At 29.9% G+C, this 17,140-nt stretch overlaps 1 protein-coding gene across 3 annotated transcripts in view; it reads left to right on the top strand.

Moving 5' to 3' along the window:
* Positions 1 to 17,140, top strand: part of LOC124536462 (C-type lectin 37Db) — a 101,432-nt gene that overhangs the window by 59,670 nt on the left and 24,622 nt on the right. The window contains exon 3 of one of the 3 annotated variants that reach the window (XM_047113014.1): positions 2,388 to 2,444. The exons of 1 other annotated variant lie outside the window; for it this stretch is intronic. In XM_047113014.1, the coding sequence (XP_046968970.1) occupies positions 2,388 to 2,444 (57 nt within the window). Of the gene's footprint in view, positions 1 to 2,387; positions 2,445 to 11,842; positions 11,992 to 17,140 lie in introns of those variants that run through there. One more of the 3 variants, XM_047113013.1, reaches the window with a different exon arrangement.

The raw sequence follows: 17,140 nt of genomic DNA, 5'->3' as shown, positions 1-17,140 counted from the left end.
TTGTAATTATATTGTAAGTAGAAGTTAAACATCACATTTTCTACCGGCAAGCTGCACTCACCCTTTAAACTGTTATAAAACAGTTAAGAAGCAATACTGAGGAATACAATGTATTGCTTCGCAGCAGTATATGATGAATGATTTATATAACACTTTTCGTGATTATTTTAATCGATATTTATAAGTATATTGACCAGTGGCAGATTTACAAATTTGCCGCTAGTAGGTTATTCAATTTTTGCCGCCCCTTACTTTTTTTTGCAACATTTATGATCTGTGTTCTATCGTCCTCATAAATCGGTTTTTTCCCGTTATTAGTATGATTATAAACTAGGTGGAATTTCTGTCAGTTACTAGATTATTTTTCGAACCCGCTATGTAGTGACGAGTATACGGATTACGGACGTAATGTGTATACATATCATTATAAGTTTTTTTTTTAAACTGTAAGATAATAACAAATTTGACTAAATTTGCCGCCCCTCTAAATCCGCCCTAGGCTCTAGCCTACTTATCCTATTGGTAAATCCGCAACCGAAATAGACACATATATCACTCTTTATCATTTCAGTTCTAGACCAATAAGTTTACACGAAATTTTGTTTTTTTCTCAACTTTGTAAAGAATAATTAATCAAGTTACCTAAACATAATGAGATGACTTGTTTATAATTAATGTAAATATATCATCATGATAATTTTTATAAATGTCACGGTATTTATGGGTCAAATGTTAGAAAAATTAATATTCTGAAAATGTAGTTAATTTTATATATATGCGAATTTTATACGAAATTTGACCTTTCCTAAAAATAATATAGATCAATTTGGCCATCTTGTGATCTATTATAATGTATTATTAACATCTATTTAGAATAATTATAAAGTATTATAAATGTATAATTACTTGACTTTTAATTAATCATTAAGACGCCACTTCATTATGCTTAGTACACAAATGAAATCTCTATAGCGTTGTGAACAAATAGCTGGATAGATTGAATGTACTGTTAATCGTGTTTTACTAATAAAGGTTTAATTATTAATAATTAACCTTTATATAAAAAATACAATTTAAGACAAAAAGCCATAAAAGTTTAATTGTTTCATCAACAACAAGAACTCATAAAGCACACACAAATAGGAGAAATACATTTAAAAATACTATATCCGCACTATTTTGTACTATACTATATTACTGTACTATCTGTACTAATATTATAAAAGCGAGAGTTACTTTGTTTTTTCACCTTTGCACGCTGAAACCTCTATACCGAATTAGATGAAATTCGGAGTGGAAATAATTCGAGTGGGGAGAAAGGACGTTATGTTTTTTTTTTTTAATTCATCCCACGAATAAAGTAATGTTTAACTGTTAGTCACAGGCTCAGCTAATAATTTTATAAATGTGAAAGTAAGTATATCTGATATGTTTTGACGGCCAAACTATGATAGCGTATTGTATGAAATTTGGTGTAACCTCCAAAAAGGACATATATATTTTTTTATAGTTAATCCATCATAATATAAAATTACATTAATTGAGAAACATATTCAGTTTACAGTTATATTGAATCGTATGATAAAACTAAAAAAGATATGTTTTAATCATTTCCCTAACCTTAATTATGTAAAACGTTTCTATCCAACCGATTTTCGCGTAATATCTCCCACTGATTTCCCGAAGGGTGAAAATTTTTCATAATGGCGACAGCTTTGAACAAACTCGACTTGTGCGGCTTGGATGCGAAATAGTGTAAAAAAGGACCATCGTTAGAGCTGTGACCCATTTCCGAGCTGCCTCAGATATTCAGCTTTAAAAATATCTTTAGCTCAAAGATATCTTTGAATTTCTTTCTAACAATATAACAACTTAATTTTGTATGCAATTTAAATGTCTTTGGAGAATTACGTTGAAAAGTAACCGAGGTTTATTTTAATTTAGTTTTAAGTTTTGACTATTTTATATAAAGAATTGAGATTTCAATTGTGCTTTGTATATTATATAACATGAGCAAATTGAAACAAGATTTTTAGACGGTACTAAGTACAATTCATACAAAATCATCGAATATTAATTTTATTTTATGAAAAACCTTATCAATATATAAAAATGATTACATTATTTTTTGTAGTATTTGCGTGAAGGTTTGATATATTATATAAATGACTTATAATGTGAATAAGGGAAGTAGTTGCTTGCAAAATAACTTAAGACATCATTGCTAAGCATATCTGACAAGAGACGATAAAAACTTTTAAAGGAGGTTCTATTCAATTTATTTGAAATAAATAGAAATGCAGGTTCCTAGGCCATTTATATTCAAAATCAAGTGTTAAATTTCACATAACAAGTAAATATTCAATTTTTATATTTTATTGTTTCAGGTAGGAGTAAAAAGTATACAAGTCAGTTTATTGAAGGCGAATTGGAACCTTTTAATCGTAAGCAAATTTTAACAATTTATCTTCAATTGGCCATCTCTATCCTCACCTTTTCTTTTATATCTTTGCAATATAAAGTGCACCCTCTAAAATACTGGAATCTTTTGCGACATATTACAAATTTTCTTTTGATCTTTTTGAATATTATGCATTCGGTTAGATCTTAGCTTTGTCAAGTAAAATTTACTATAATGTCTTTTGAGATTTCCAACGTGACATAAGCAATATAATCTATGCCTTGTCAACCAAACTATTGGATTGAATTGTTCTTCAGTTTTGAATGTAGATCTCGGTTGTGTCGTCTCTGACAAATGTGCATAGCTGTTGATATTACACATTTTAGCTATCTCCAAGATCTAATGAATGTTCAATATATCATTAACGAACTGACTAATGAAAATTATAGAATTTACAGGACATGTTGGTGCAAGCATATTACCAACATACATAGATTGTGTGTGTGTGAGTTATTTCATTGGCTTAGTGGCCTGTAATGCTGTAAACCCCGTGATTGAGATTCAGAATCAAAAAAATAAAAATAAACATTATTCAAGTGGTCATTTAACAATTAAGTGTAGCTACCACCGGTTTGAAAAGCAGGATCTACCGAGAAGAACCTGCAAGAAAGTTAGTAGTTACTCTTTTTCAACATTTAAAAAATGCAATCCTATTAGTTAAATACAATTATATATGTATGTAATGTAGCCTGCCTGGAAATCAACAGGTATTAATTCCAAGCTTCATCTACAAAATCTTGTATCGAATAATATGCTTTTTTTACCAATGTATTTTTTATAAACGATTTGAATTTACGAAACGGTAAAGTTAAAAATGTCTGCGGAATTTTATTATAGAAACGGAGCAATACAAAATGGCGCTGTTCCCACGGTTGGCTTTCTTATAGTACTACTTTATACAGACAGCGGCACCTACCGAAAATTTATAAACGTTTTGAAGATACGAATATAATTAAATGCTCCGTGAAAATATTTAATATATTATGTAATAAGAATTTTTCATTACGTAAGCAAGATAATATTTTAATCAGAACGCGAAGCCGCGACGTGGTAGTTCTCTATGATATAAAATAATAATAGCAAACTCACTTTCGATATTACTAATGAGGACATTTGCTTTTTGATCCACTTACCTATTAAAACATCGATAAAATTTATTACCTCCAAAAAAAACTAATAAATAAATTAACCGTGACCTTTTATGTTTATTATGTACAATATGGTTCGAATAATTAATTAGATCAGCAAATATTAATTAGCTATTCGTGACTGTTATGTCCTGTTTCAGACGACTTAAAGGCAATTAATGAAATGTGTCGATTTCTGGTATTTTACAAGCGGAATACTATAATTACCGACGCATCTTCGTGATTATTAATGATGCTAATATATTATTTAGATTGATATTCTATTTTAATGTGATGTTTTAGTATTGATTGAGATATTTATGGCATTGACATAATATCCGCTTGTACAGTGCCTAATTATAGTTCAATGAATAATATTCGAATTTCAAGTATTCTAGGAAAATTTTTAAGTCGACTTCCTGGATTAATATGATTATCAAATTTTTACCTTTTTAATTTTTATATAATTAGATCGTCAATATTACAATATATGTCAATTACAGCCGGCAAGATTGTTTGGTTCGGAGTCACTTTCGTCATACATATTCACGAAATAATGCAACAAATCTATAGTTGGATTATCGACATTGATTTTTACAATGTTTCATAGGCCGCCATATCATCTGTCATATGCTTCTTGACAGCTGACATTTCTTTTTTTTTCTAACATGACTAAGAGCGAATGACCTCACTAAACATCCAGAATAAAATCTCAAAACTAATTAATTACAGTCAAAGTATTTTATTATTTGACGCTACGACATATTTATATTTAATATTTTATATTTTTCATTAATAACAATCCGTAAATGTCTGAAAAAAGTGAAGGTATTTCACATCACTGGTTTATTGGATAGGTTGGATTAAAATGAACTCAACTGCAATTAAATCCAATATCCAGTAGCAAAAAAGATTTTGCAACATGTATTATACTCGTGTGTTCTTTATTTTTAGACGTTATATAAGGTTTGTTTTTTTGTGATCTGTAGGTCACAAGCACGATAAGTACCCGTCTCGACCTTGTAATCGTAAATAAAACAAAATGTAATCAATGAGCCTGAACTTTCTATCCAAACTCTTTTTTTAATATCTAGGCAGACTCGCACATGAAACACCCAATGGAAAGTGGTCAACACCAAATAAATTGACGCTGTACGAATTTTTAATCATTCCTTATATCTCTAATGTGTCACCAATTTTGTGAACAGATATTAACATGCCTTATACTTTTGCTTTTACTTTAACTCACCCTTCAAAACGGAACACAATAATTATAATTATTGCCATTTGGCGGTAGAAAATGTAACGAAAGTGTGCTACCCAGACGGTCTCGCACAATATTTTAATATTAAACGCAAAATTTGGTAAACTCAATCAATCTAAACATATAATAATTTGAGTGTAATATTAAAAAAAAAAACCATATTACAAAATGCATACGTACCTATGTATACGTCTGTATACTGTAAATATACCAAAATAATATTTTTAATAACTTTTGTCCATCTGTCTGTGTGTTGTTCTGGCTAATCTACGAAACGGCTTCAGCTATTTTGATGGGACTTTCACTGGCAGATAGCTGATGTAATAAAGACTAACTTAGGCTAATTTTATTTTCGAATAGTCTACAAAATTACAGTCAAATTAAACGGGCATGAAGTCGCGGGCAGCTATAAACAATTTTAATAACTAAAATATTTACGGATAATTCAATAAAAATGTCCTATAATTCGTTAAATTTATTGCTTGTTAAAAGTGCAAAACAAACGTTAGTGAATCTAACCGCTAACTAGTTTCGGTCGAGACGTACCCGAATGACATTTGCACCGGACCATTTAAACCAAGGTTGAAGATTCACGCATTTTGCATTTCATTGCAGCATTGTGGACTATTTCGTACTACTTTAAATAACGTTTAACGTATAGAAGTAAACTTTTATTACTTAAGATATTTATAAACATTATTATTTTTAAAGTAAACCACAGAGTCCATATACAGTTTATAATAATAAGAAATACATATGTTTGTTCTACAAACTATTTTAACTATTGTTGACTTTGATGGAAATTTAGTGAATTGTTTTGATGAGGAATTCTAATACACGCAAATTAAGCAACCGAAAATTCACTTGCACTTATCTGGGTTTAAACTAAGAGCTTTGATATATCGGAAATATATACCAATCTTTGAACCATCACAGCTGAAAATAGATATATAAAATGTTATAGTTCATCCGACGTATGACTAATAAAATATTTTCCAGCATAACTTTGTAAAAATAAACTTTTTTTACTATGAAGTATTGAACTGCAAAAACAGCATATTTTACGTCTTATTACAAGATATATAACCTGTTTCGTCTGTGAGTATTGTATATGCTAATGATTAAAGGACTTGTCTGTCTGCGTACTGAAATTTAACTAATTTAGCACATTCTATGCTAGTTGTCACATTTGAAATTTCCAAAAGTATATCAAAGCCAACAACAACAGTTCAACTTCCTGTCGTCTATTGTACAAAAGAAGCTTATAGGTAAACCAATGATCCAAATTTAAATTTTTTAAGCTCAGTAGGTTACTCTGTGCATTGATTTTATAAATAATAATAGACTGTATTATCTTATTTATTATTTATGAGTACTCTGGTCGTAGGTTGGCGACATGTTTTTTATATTGTATCACAGGGAAAAAAATAAACCTACTTTGACATTTATAACATAAAATACTAGTAAAAACTATGTTGTTTATTTAACAATTAGTGTGCATAATTTTCTTGTAGTTCCAAGATATTAATAGCCAGTCTGTTATTAATACGCATTACTTTCTTTTTTTTATCATTGATCAATAAAAATCTCTATTATGAAAGTGAAATTCCTTAAAATAATGAAATATTTCAAGTGAGAATGGCACAGAAATATACCTAAGTTAATCACAATAGTTCTCAAATTAAAAACACAAACGCAGACACGAGAAAATGATAGTTTGGGTTGCATATCTTTCCTATGACAACACGATCCACAAATATATCCATAAAGAACCATTTTAAATCACAACGAAGGTCTTACATATTAGATTTCGAACGTGATATTCGAAAACAATAAAAATGATTGAGTGATTTATGCTTTCGCCTTCTGAGGATTAAATGTCCTTGAATTTTGACATTCAATGAAATGAGATGAATGTTTCGTCTTGTTAATTTAGCTTAGGATTCTAGATCAGATGCTGAACGGCATGATTTTCAACACACGGTCTTTTCACTATACGAACTTGCCTAAGGAAATACTGATGAATTATTCGCAAGAAATATGGAACAAATTTTTAGTGGTGCGATTATTTAACCTAGAAATCGATACTAGATCAACAAGAATGTTGGCTTAATCATATTACGTATTATAACTCGTCACTCGTCGTATTTATAACTTAAATCATTATCTGAAAATATTACAAACTATTTTAAAGATGTATTCAGGATAAATGATCTCCATGTTAAATTCGTGTAAACTCGTGCTTAAAAGTTATCTTTGTGTGCGTAAGGCAATTTACAGAAGACAAAAAAATAATGATTATATTGTTTGTTAATAATGTGTGGATCACGCCTTCCTGCATGAAATTCAATTTGTGGCGCGAAGGCATATCAATGTTTCAAACTTTTTTTTTGTTAGGTAACACTATTTGGGTGCAATAAGATTTAATTACAAGCTGAAATTTTGAGAGCAACATGTTCATATTTATCGTTTTCTCATGAAATTTTTCAAACGTAAAAATATACAGAAGTTTGTAACAAAATCAAATTCTGCATAAACTACATTTTATATAAGTATATGACTTAGCTTTAATAAATAGATATATTTTATATATGATTTTATAGTTCGAGGCTATATATAATTAAGGTTTTATACTCCTTAGACAAATTACTTATAATTCAATAAGACACTTATAATTTTTTATGTTCACTTAAAAGCCACAAAATTATACCCAAAGAGCTAATGTTCACGTATTCTCATAAAATACGTCAAACAAATTAAAATAATTATTATTATCCGTAATGTGATTTCAAGGTCAACGTAAGTACATTAATTCCACAAGCGAGAGTCATTGGTCAGTTAATTCCCAAGTATCCAGTCGTACAAAAAATGACGAATAAATATTGGATGAATAGCCGCTAGACCAGAGCCCTAAGAGACCTTGCCCTTTACAGTTGATTAGCAGAACATTGCTCTTAATAAAATGTTTTAAGGGCACAAACCTATACAATCGTCCACATAAATTATTCTCATTCTCTTCTTACATTTATTAGCATACAAACATATAGTAATATTTCCTTCGTACGTTTCTCTACATATGTACCTTTCATACAAATAAAAAATAGCCATTTACAAATTTAGAATTTTAATGGATTAAAAATTTTGCTTCAGAGTTTATCACAATACTACGTAGTCTAATATAGGCTGTCCAAAAATTAAGAAAATGCTTTTTGCTTCATTTGGCTTTGGACGCGGTAATTAATAAAGAAAATGATATAAATATTACTTTTGCCCTTATTCCGGAGATAAAAAACATACAAAAAACCCAGCATACAAAAAACTACATATATTTTAGTGTAGAAAATGTCCTCTGCTAAAATATTTACCTAACCTAACTAAAAATGAATACGTCAGAGCCCTGTACCGTTGTATGCCTTATAACGGTCTACGAGTAGGTACTTTGCCTGATTTTTTTAAATTGATTTTGTACCACAACTTTTTATGTAGACTGTACATCTATAAAAAGGTGTAATATTCTTTTTATAGGTTAGTTTATGTTTAAGGCTACGGTAGAGGTGTTGAGTTCGTTACAGGGTTGTCCTTGAAATAAACTGGAACGGGTAGTTTACACGGCACATTACAATATTTGCAGACTAGTATGTTGACAGGACAAACACTTCATAATTATTATGGGATATACACGCATAGCCATTAATTATACATACATGTATAATCGTTATGTTAAAAAAGTCTTTGTAATTACTAATTAACAGACATTAATTTATTTTTTCTGATGATCGAGAATATATACGTCATGAGTTTACTGATACTATATGATGTAGGAACATGAGAATACCTTCAGAAATATATTAAAAAAAAAAACTTTAGTATTAACTTTAACAACAAAACGTACCTAATTTATAATAACTATTCTAATATAAATATGCTAGTAACACACAAACCACTGAACCAAATTTGGTGAAATTTAGTATGAAGTATGCTCCAATCCCAAGAAAGAACAAAGGGTACTTTTTATGCAGAACATCTGATGATGAACCCCTAAAATCGAGCGAAGCCGTGAGCGACATCTAGTAAGCTTTATGTACAAATAATGTTTTAGTTGTGTATAACATATGTTAATTTAATAATCTATGTGTACGTATAAGTGTTAGTCATACATTTTAAATTGACACAGGCAGTTTAATAGATAAATAAAAATAAAACACGAGTAGGTAATCAATCACATAAGACTTTCACCTTCAGGCTAGTAATAATTCATTTTTGAGCCCAAATTACATTCAATTTGAATTAAATTGCCATTAAGTAAACTATTATTTAAATATTCTTAAAAGACCAATTACGTTGTATATTTATGATTATTTATTTAGTCAAAAATTAACATATTTATTATATTATATGTACATATAGTAAAAAAATAAAAGCGAATTAAAAAAATGCCTGTATGTACGATGAAATCTGGTTTTTGAAAAATAAAAATTTTTTTTTGTGGTAACTGTTTGTATTAATTTGTATAATATTGTTTATGGGTTGGCTTCATGTAACCCGAGATGGTCCAGTGGTTAGAAAGGGTGCTTCTTAAGCGATGATCGGCGTTCAAGCCAACATGATGTGATTAATTTTTGATTACAATTCATCTCATGCTCGATAAAGGAGAAAAAATCGTGACAAAATCGTGTATCAAATTTTAATCAATTTCTGCCAAATAGTATCCACCATCCCACATTGGATCTGCCAAGTAAATAACCTCTTTTTTCAAGAACTTTTTAAGTAAAACGCATCTTACAGATTCAAAATTAAGGCATGACTATTTGCAAATAGAGACTAGGATAAATCGCTTATTGAATTTTGGAATTGTTTTTTATTTATATTTTTTCATTTGTTATGTATTAAATGATTCATTATATAACTTATTTAAAAATATTATTGTATAAATAATGACTGCGTGTATAAATAAATAATAAATGAGTCAAATGATGAATAGTCAGTACCATTCGTTGAAACACAATTTACTTACTGGACGATAAACGTAACTCCTGTCAACAAAGTAAAAAATGAAACTGGACGTAAATATTTCGTTAAAATGTTTCAACTGCAAACATTACAAAGATATACATTGTAAGTTCTAACTTAAACTTTGTATAACCTAATTCAAAACCTTTCTTATTATTGAGGTTTTATGTTTCATTTAGATCTTAATAATTAATCTCGTGGTAGTATATATATATTTTTTATTTTATGGAATAGGTTGGCGGACGAGCATATGAGCCACCTGATGGTAAGTGGTCATCATCACCCATAGACAATGACGCTGTAAGAAATATTAACTATTCCTTACATCGTCAATGCGCCACCAACCTTGGGAACTAAGATGCTATGTCCCTTGTGCTTGTAGTTACACTGGCTCACTCACCCTTCAAAACGGAACACAACAATATTATATTAGCGTATTGTTGTTTAGCGGTAGAATATCTGATGAGTGGGTGGTACTTACCCAGACGGGCTTGCACAAAGCCATACCACCAAGTAAAACATGTATTTTAAAACAAACAAATTAGCGAACCATACGATTACGCATGTCTGGAATCCGATTGCAATTCCGGAAACGGATAAATACATTGGCATACAAACGAATACCACCATAAATTCCATAAAGCTTATTGTCGTATATGACCTTTATATATAAATATAAATCAGAAAAGAGCGAAAATATCTGAGACAGAAAATGTATCACAAAATTTATCGCTACCTCGTATTCGATTATCAGAATATTTTTCTTTCATATGATTTCCTGGATTTAAATGTTTAAAATAAACATTTTTACCTTAAAAAGAAGTGAATAACTACTATAATAAACGTCATTTTCTGTGTGGAAATAATAATTTAACATCAATGGGCACTTCTTTTCCCATTTCAAAAGTTATTGTTCAGTATAATATTGCTGTTAATAGCTTATTTCAATAGTTTTGTCGTTGACATATGACTGATTACACTTACCAGTAGTTATAAAATGCTAACATTTATAATTGAAAATGTAGCACGTTCCTTGTGCATATAACCTGTTTGGATTAGCTAGCTTTCGTGGCAGTATATAATGAGGTCTTAGGTTGAATCTGGAATTGATAGATATAAAAATTACTGTCATCGAATATCTAAAGATGGCGGGTAAATTTAGTAGCGAGAAAGATACAGAATTATCATTGTCAGCTGGCAACACAAGGAATGTACACACTTCATGAAATTTTATGTTTCTACCTAAAATGAATGGTGACTAACAGGTCATATACATATAAAAGACTATTTGCTTTTGTCTTCCTGCTATAATAAAATAAGAGTGATATCCGCCTGACCGACTTGAGGTTCTTCGGCAAATCTCGATGATCGAACTGGTGAGGTCTTGAGTGAAAAACTCATTTTTTTTATATGTTCCAACCGGTCTTCAGTTTAGTACCCCGGGATTTGAAACCTTATATGCTAGACGCTTAACCAATGAGGCAGCTCCATTTAACCACACATTACGATAGTGGTATATTAATTATTTTGTCAAGCATATGTTTATTCCGTTCACACGCACATTTAAAATGCGTTTAAATTCCACCTTCTGGGTGAATGCATTATCAAACAGCTGGTAAGCGTACATTCGAACAACTGATATACATATATTACTTTTAAAATTGTTTAAATACTACAGTTAAAGGTCGAAAAATTATATCTAATATTCAATTATTATATAGAAGAATAGTTTAATGCGAGAAAATTATAATATTATTCACCCTTATAAAATGCACGTTAAACTGCGCATACGCAATTAAATCGAATTTATCTATAAAACCTTGCAAAGGTCAAATCAAATGAATCGTTTATTTGGAGAGTTGAGTTTGCGACATCTTCACTACAAACCGCTTGACCGCAAAAATGCGGCTTTCAAACTGAAGGTTACATAAAAGCTTTGCTTATTTTATCATTGTTAATACTTAGTATAACCGCAACCAACGCGGCGAACACGCGTATTACGACGCGCGCGCTTGCGTTCTAAATTTTTTATATTTTTTTTCGTGATTTTTTTTTCGCGGTCTCAGTGACTAATGAGGTTGACTGTGTTCGTTTGACCTCTTTTTTAAAATATTTTTTTCAAAAATTTTGTAAGTGCCTGCAATTTTTAATAATTTCTAAATAGGGGTTAGTTTTTTTATTTATAATAGGGATTGTTTTATATATTAATTGCACGTGACCTTGGCATTTAAGTGACAGGAATCAGATTTCGTTGCGTTCAAATACCTAGTGATGTCATGGAACTGATTAAACTCTCTGCTGTTTCTGAGTATATTTTCACGTCTTAACTCAAAAAAATCCATTAACTTCCTGTATATATTTTTTAATAATTAAATTTTTATAAATCATATTAATATGTCTAGTTTGTATTGAAAGTTTTTATTAAGACAATGACCTTTTAAATTTTTTTAATGAATTATAAGGGTAGGATACACGATAAGCTATTTTTGTTAATTATTTAAATATTTTCACTCATAAAGTAATAGCCTTGGCAGGAAATTACATAACTTTTCGCTTACAACACCCACGGTATACAGAACATAATTCCTATGTGTTTAAGCTGAATATATTATTATTATTTGCAAATGAATGTAGAAATAATCAGCCATACACGCATAAAATTTTAAAATATAATTTTTCGACGGTGACATATACACTTTTTTTAAAATTTTAGTCAAAGCTAGAAAAAAAAAATTCCTTTAACATCTACTTAAAAATAGAACATTTTAATTTTCGAATTTAACTTTTTTCATAATGGGCTGAACGTTTATTTCATTGTACTTACGACTCTGCCTAACATTTTATTGAGGTGTCAAATAAAGTTATGTTCTCAGACGCATTTAATTTTATTTTATCATTAAAAACGAAATTAAATAATATATCTATCATTGACAGTTAATAAGTAAAATAATGATGATAACAAATAAAAAAATTGACAGCATAAAAATAAAACAATCTTTACTAGCACGTACATAACAATATTTAAATAATAATAATAATTTTAATTCAAGCATAAATCGTTTTTCTTCGTGAATAAGTGATGTTTTTACATTACAAGATCAGACCGAAAATTAACCAATATATATTATATAATACCTATATAAGAATCTTTATGTAAATTACTTTACTAAAGGCATGCATGAATCAAAAGTGCTACACATAAAAGGATGTTCCACTCAAATATAAGATAACCTTGGCCGGAGGTTAATTAATGCAAATCCAAATATCACTAAAGCATAAACGTGTAATATATTTTTTATTATAAATACTAAGAAGGTAACAAGGAGTATTTATTAAATATTAATTTATTTTAATTTCGATATTACATGCGCAGTTTCACTAGGCATTCGTTGTAGGTTTTATATGCATAATAAAATTGAAAGTAATTTATTTAAATAATTACTCAAGAGCTAAAAAAGTATATGTGTTACTAGTTGTCGCCCGCGGCTTCGCTTGCGTTGTTGTTTGTCATAGTCATGTCATACTAGACAAAAATTAGCCTACGTTCGTCCTTGGAGTTCAAATTTGATTCATACTAAATTTCATCAAAATCGGTTCATTCGTTTGTTAGTGAAAGAGGGACAGACAGACAGACAGACAAAGTTATTTTCACATTTATAATATCAGTATAGATTTATATAGAGATTATTATGTATGTATTAACATAAATTTAAACATACTATTTTTTTTCTTAAAAGATTTTGATGATTTTGTGCGGCATAAAACGGAACTAAAACTCACTATTTGCAAATATTTGAAATATATTTTTTATTTAACATATTAAATATTCGTTTTTTTTTTTTTAATACAAAATCTATCGTATCTACCTCTCTACGGAGTACTTCTATATTATATAAAATAAAGACATTATACTAAGAAAAACATCCTTAAAAGTAAAAAAAACCTTAGCGCTGATACTTTATTAGTGCTATGATATTATTTCAAAATCGTTTTTATCTGTCCAATACAAAAACTTTAAGTTAGCGCTGTAAAGCTTAATTATAATATTAAAATCGTGCTTCATACCGACATCCTGTCTGACTAATGTAGGTATTAAACTTTACCTTAAAGGATAATACAATCGATGCTTAAGTAAATCAAGAATCGATTCCAATAATTATGATCATTCGATATCTCATTTAGGGTAATGTAGTGTTTTAAATCATTGAATAAAATTCTTACAAATTCTCGAGACTCTATCTTCTCGAAACTGACTTCGTGCAAGCTCTCAATTAGAACTTGATTTCCTTTCATAAGGGATGAATTAAAATCGTAATAGCCAAAAAATGTAACATTATTCAATTAAATTTTTTACAGTCGTCAGAAATTCAAATTTACACAGAGCATAGAGGAAATTCAAAATAACATTAATTAAAATAATATAAAAGGATGTATTCAAAAACACGGAGACTTATAAATGAGATTATTTTTTAAAAATGATATTAATATAACTTGGCTTTGCTATCATTTTCTTTAGTTGAGTCTGTTGACGTTAGTGAGGCATGCATTGGTTCTAATCTACTGTGCCGGAACCAATATCAATACCTTTCAACAACAATGCTAAATCATTTTGCGACCATACATTACGTCGACAAAAGACAAAAGTATATCAGATAGTTATTAAAATATTATTAGATACTTATTATATATGAAATTAAATAAATACTACTATGAAAAAAAGAAAAAACCTATGTATACCCCACCACTGGCCTTGAAGGCGAAGGTAAGGAAGTAATTCCCCCAGTATGGACCACGCACTGGATACGTATGGCTAATTTTTATTCAAGTACAATTTGCATTGTTAATCAAGGAATTGACGTGATGGTACAGTTCCTAAATCATGGAAACGCGTTCCAATAAATGATGCAAATGCAACTGACATGTAATAACAATAATTACAATAACATCGATACATTGACATTTATACAACAATTACTCGCATCAGACATTTATATCCATCGAAACATTATTACATGGGCAATGGATAATTTTATATGCTCCTCAGTTATTTGTTTGATTTATCAACAACTGCAAAATCAAGTATTATTTATTATTTTTTGTATAGGCGTACATCTTATATATATTAATAGTGTATGCCGATTTTTGTCTCAGTGATTATGGGACCATATCTGCACATCGGTTATGGTCTGTGTTGTTGTAATAAATCTTCTGGCAGAAAATTAAAGAGGATTCTTGGTTAAATTGATACAATTTAATACGAATTAATTTAAAAGGGCGGGAAAAATAATGGCCCGTTAAAGAGAAGTAATGTATATGACATTAACAAAACTATTTAAAAAAGGTTCATTCAGTTTACAGTGAAATGAAATCCTACTCGCAGTGTACTTCTTTTTTAGAATATATTTATGTTATATACTATTTAAAAAAATTCGTTCCCTTATAAAATTACACACACAGTAGTATAAAGTACTCCATTTAGATATATCTAATTACTTACGGTGCTAGTTTTTTCTAAGGTATTAAACTTTTTCCGGAAAAGTATTAGTCGAGTGAGCAAGTCCGTAAGTTTTTGCTCTTTCTAACTCGTTTAGGTCCTACAACTGAAATGTTGCAACTTCTCGACTGCTAACTTTTCATTCGAGTAGCTAGGTAACATAAGATATCTTAAGCTAGCGACTGACCTAAAGTATTGTAACGTAACGTTCGTACAATGTATGCGTGTTTCCAAAATCATTACATAGTATAAAACAAAGTCGCTTACCGCTATCTTTTCCTATGTATGCTTATATCTTTTAAATTACGCAACGGATTCTGATGCGGTTGTTTTAATAGACGATAATAGAATTTTAATAGACGGGTCATTTCATAAATAAAGATAAAATAAAATGTGAGGGAGATTCTTCTTTGTGATACCTGGGTCTTACCATTTGTTTCAAACTTGGTCAAATTGAAGATGTAGGACGTTAATAAAGATACAAAGTAATACAAAGCGTGTGGTCGTACCGATGTGTCGACCTACTGACTTGTAACACTCAAACGTTTCATCGAAAACCTGATAGGGTATATCTTAATCGTCACCTGTTCGCTCAATCGTATATCAACTATACGAATGCTGAACATTTATCATGTTTTAACGTAAAATTGACACAAGTCAGTCTCTAGCTTTACGTTGAGGATTACTTACACTTCTATTTAGACATCCAGTTGCCAACATTACTGACACAATACTGATAATTATATTGCAAACAATTGCTCGACTAATTTGAAAAATATTGACCACTTCTCAACTCCACGCGAAACTAAGAGATCATAAATTAGTATAGCTTGTGTTTTCGTTATCATATTTAAAAGATCTGTCCAATGCTATTATTCATTTGTTTTTATCCGCGAGCTATAATTTAAGATAATTAATCATAAATATAGATTAGTTTATTTTAAATTACGTATACAAACGTATGAATAAATTCGCAAATACTTCCATCGATTTTACGAAACCACATACCTGTCTCCCGACACTTCGAATCAGCAAAGGCGTGTCAGATATCAGTCCTAGCAGTACGAGAACGTGTTCGTTTCTCGACTAATAACGTATTCATACATATTATGAGGCCACGATTGGCGTCCAACTTATGTAACAAGCCTGCTTGATGTCCGTGCTAGTAGGATATCTATGAGAAATGCCAATTTCCTTTGAAACTGATAACTCTGCCGGCCCGTAAAGCGGAAATTAATATAACTAGATAAGGTAAGGGACTAGAATTAGGCAAGAAAAATATTTCAATATTTAAAAGGATAACGAATATCCGTGAATAGAACATATGAACCATAATCAAAGATTGCTCATTCAATTCCAGCACTCAATTTTTTATTGCCTTGGGTAATGGCTATTAAACGCTTTTTATTCCAAAGTAGTTGCAAAGATAATCACGTCCAAACGAAAGAGACATACTAACTCTTTGAGTTTCATTGCATATTTTATTATATCATTCATGTGTTTGGTGTTTGAGAACTATATCTTCATAGGGATGTTATTCTGCCACAGGAGTATCCACAATCCGAACGTCGTATTATACAATATTTTCAAAGCCTCCTTAATAGGAAAGCTCAACAGTATAACTTTAAATCTTACAACCTCAATAGTTCTACGGTATACAGGTCTCCTAACGATGTCAAAGGTTCAGGTTCGATCCTGACCTCTTGTCTTCCATACAAAGTTATTACGCAGTTTGAGTAAAAAAAATAACTTATTAAGGAATTTTAACGCACATATAACTGTCT

This window comes from Vanessa cardui, chromosome 16 (assembly GCF_905220365.1).
Source record: "Vanessa cardui chromosome 16, ilVanCard2.1, whole genome shotgun sequence".
In the NCBI taxonomy this organism is placed as follows: domain Eukaryota; kingdom Metazoa; phylum Arthropoda; class Insecta; order Lepidoptera; family Nymphalidae; genus Vanessa; species Vanessa cardui.
Note: the sequence above shows the minus strand (reverse complement) of the source record. Positions and strands in the feature narration are given on the sequence as shown.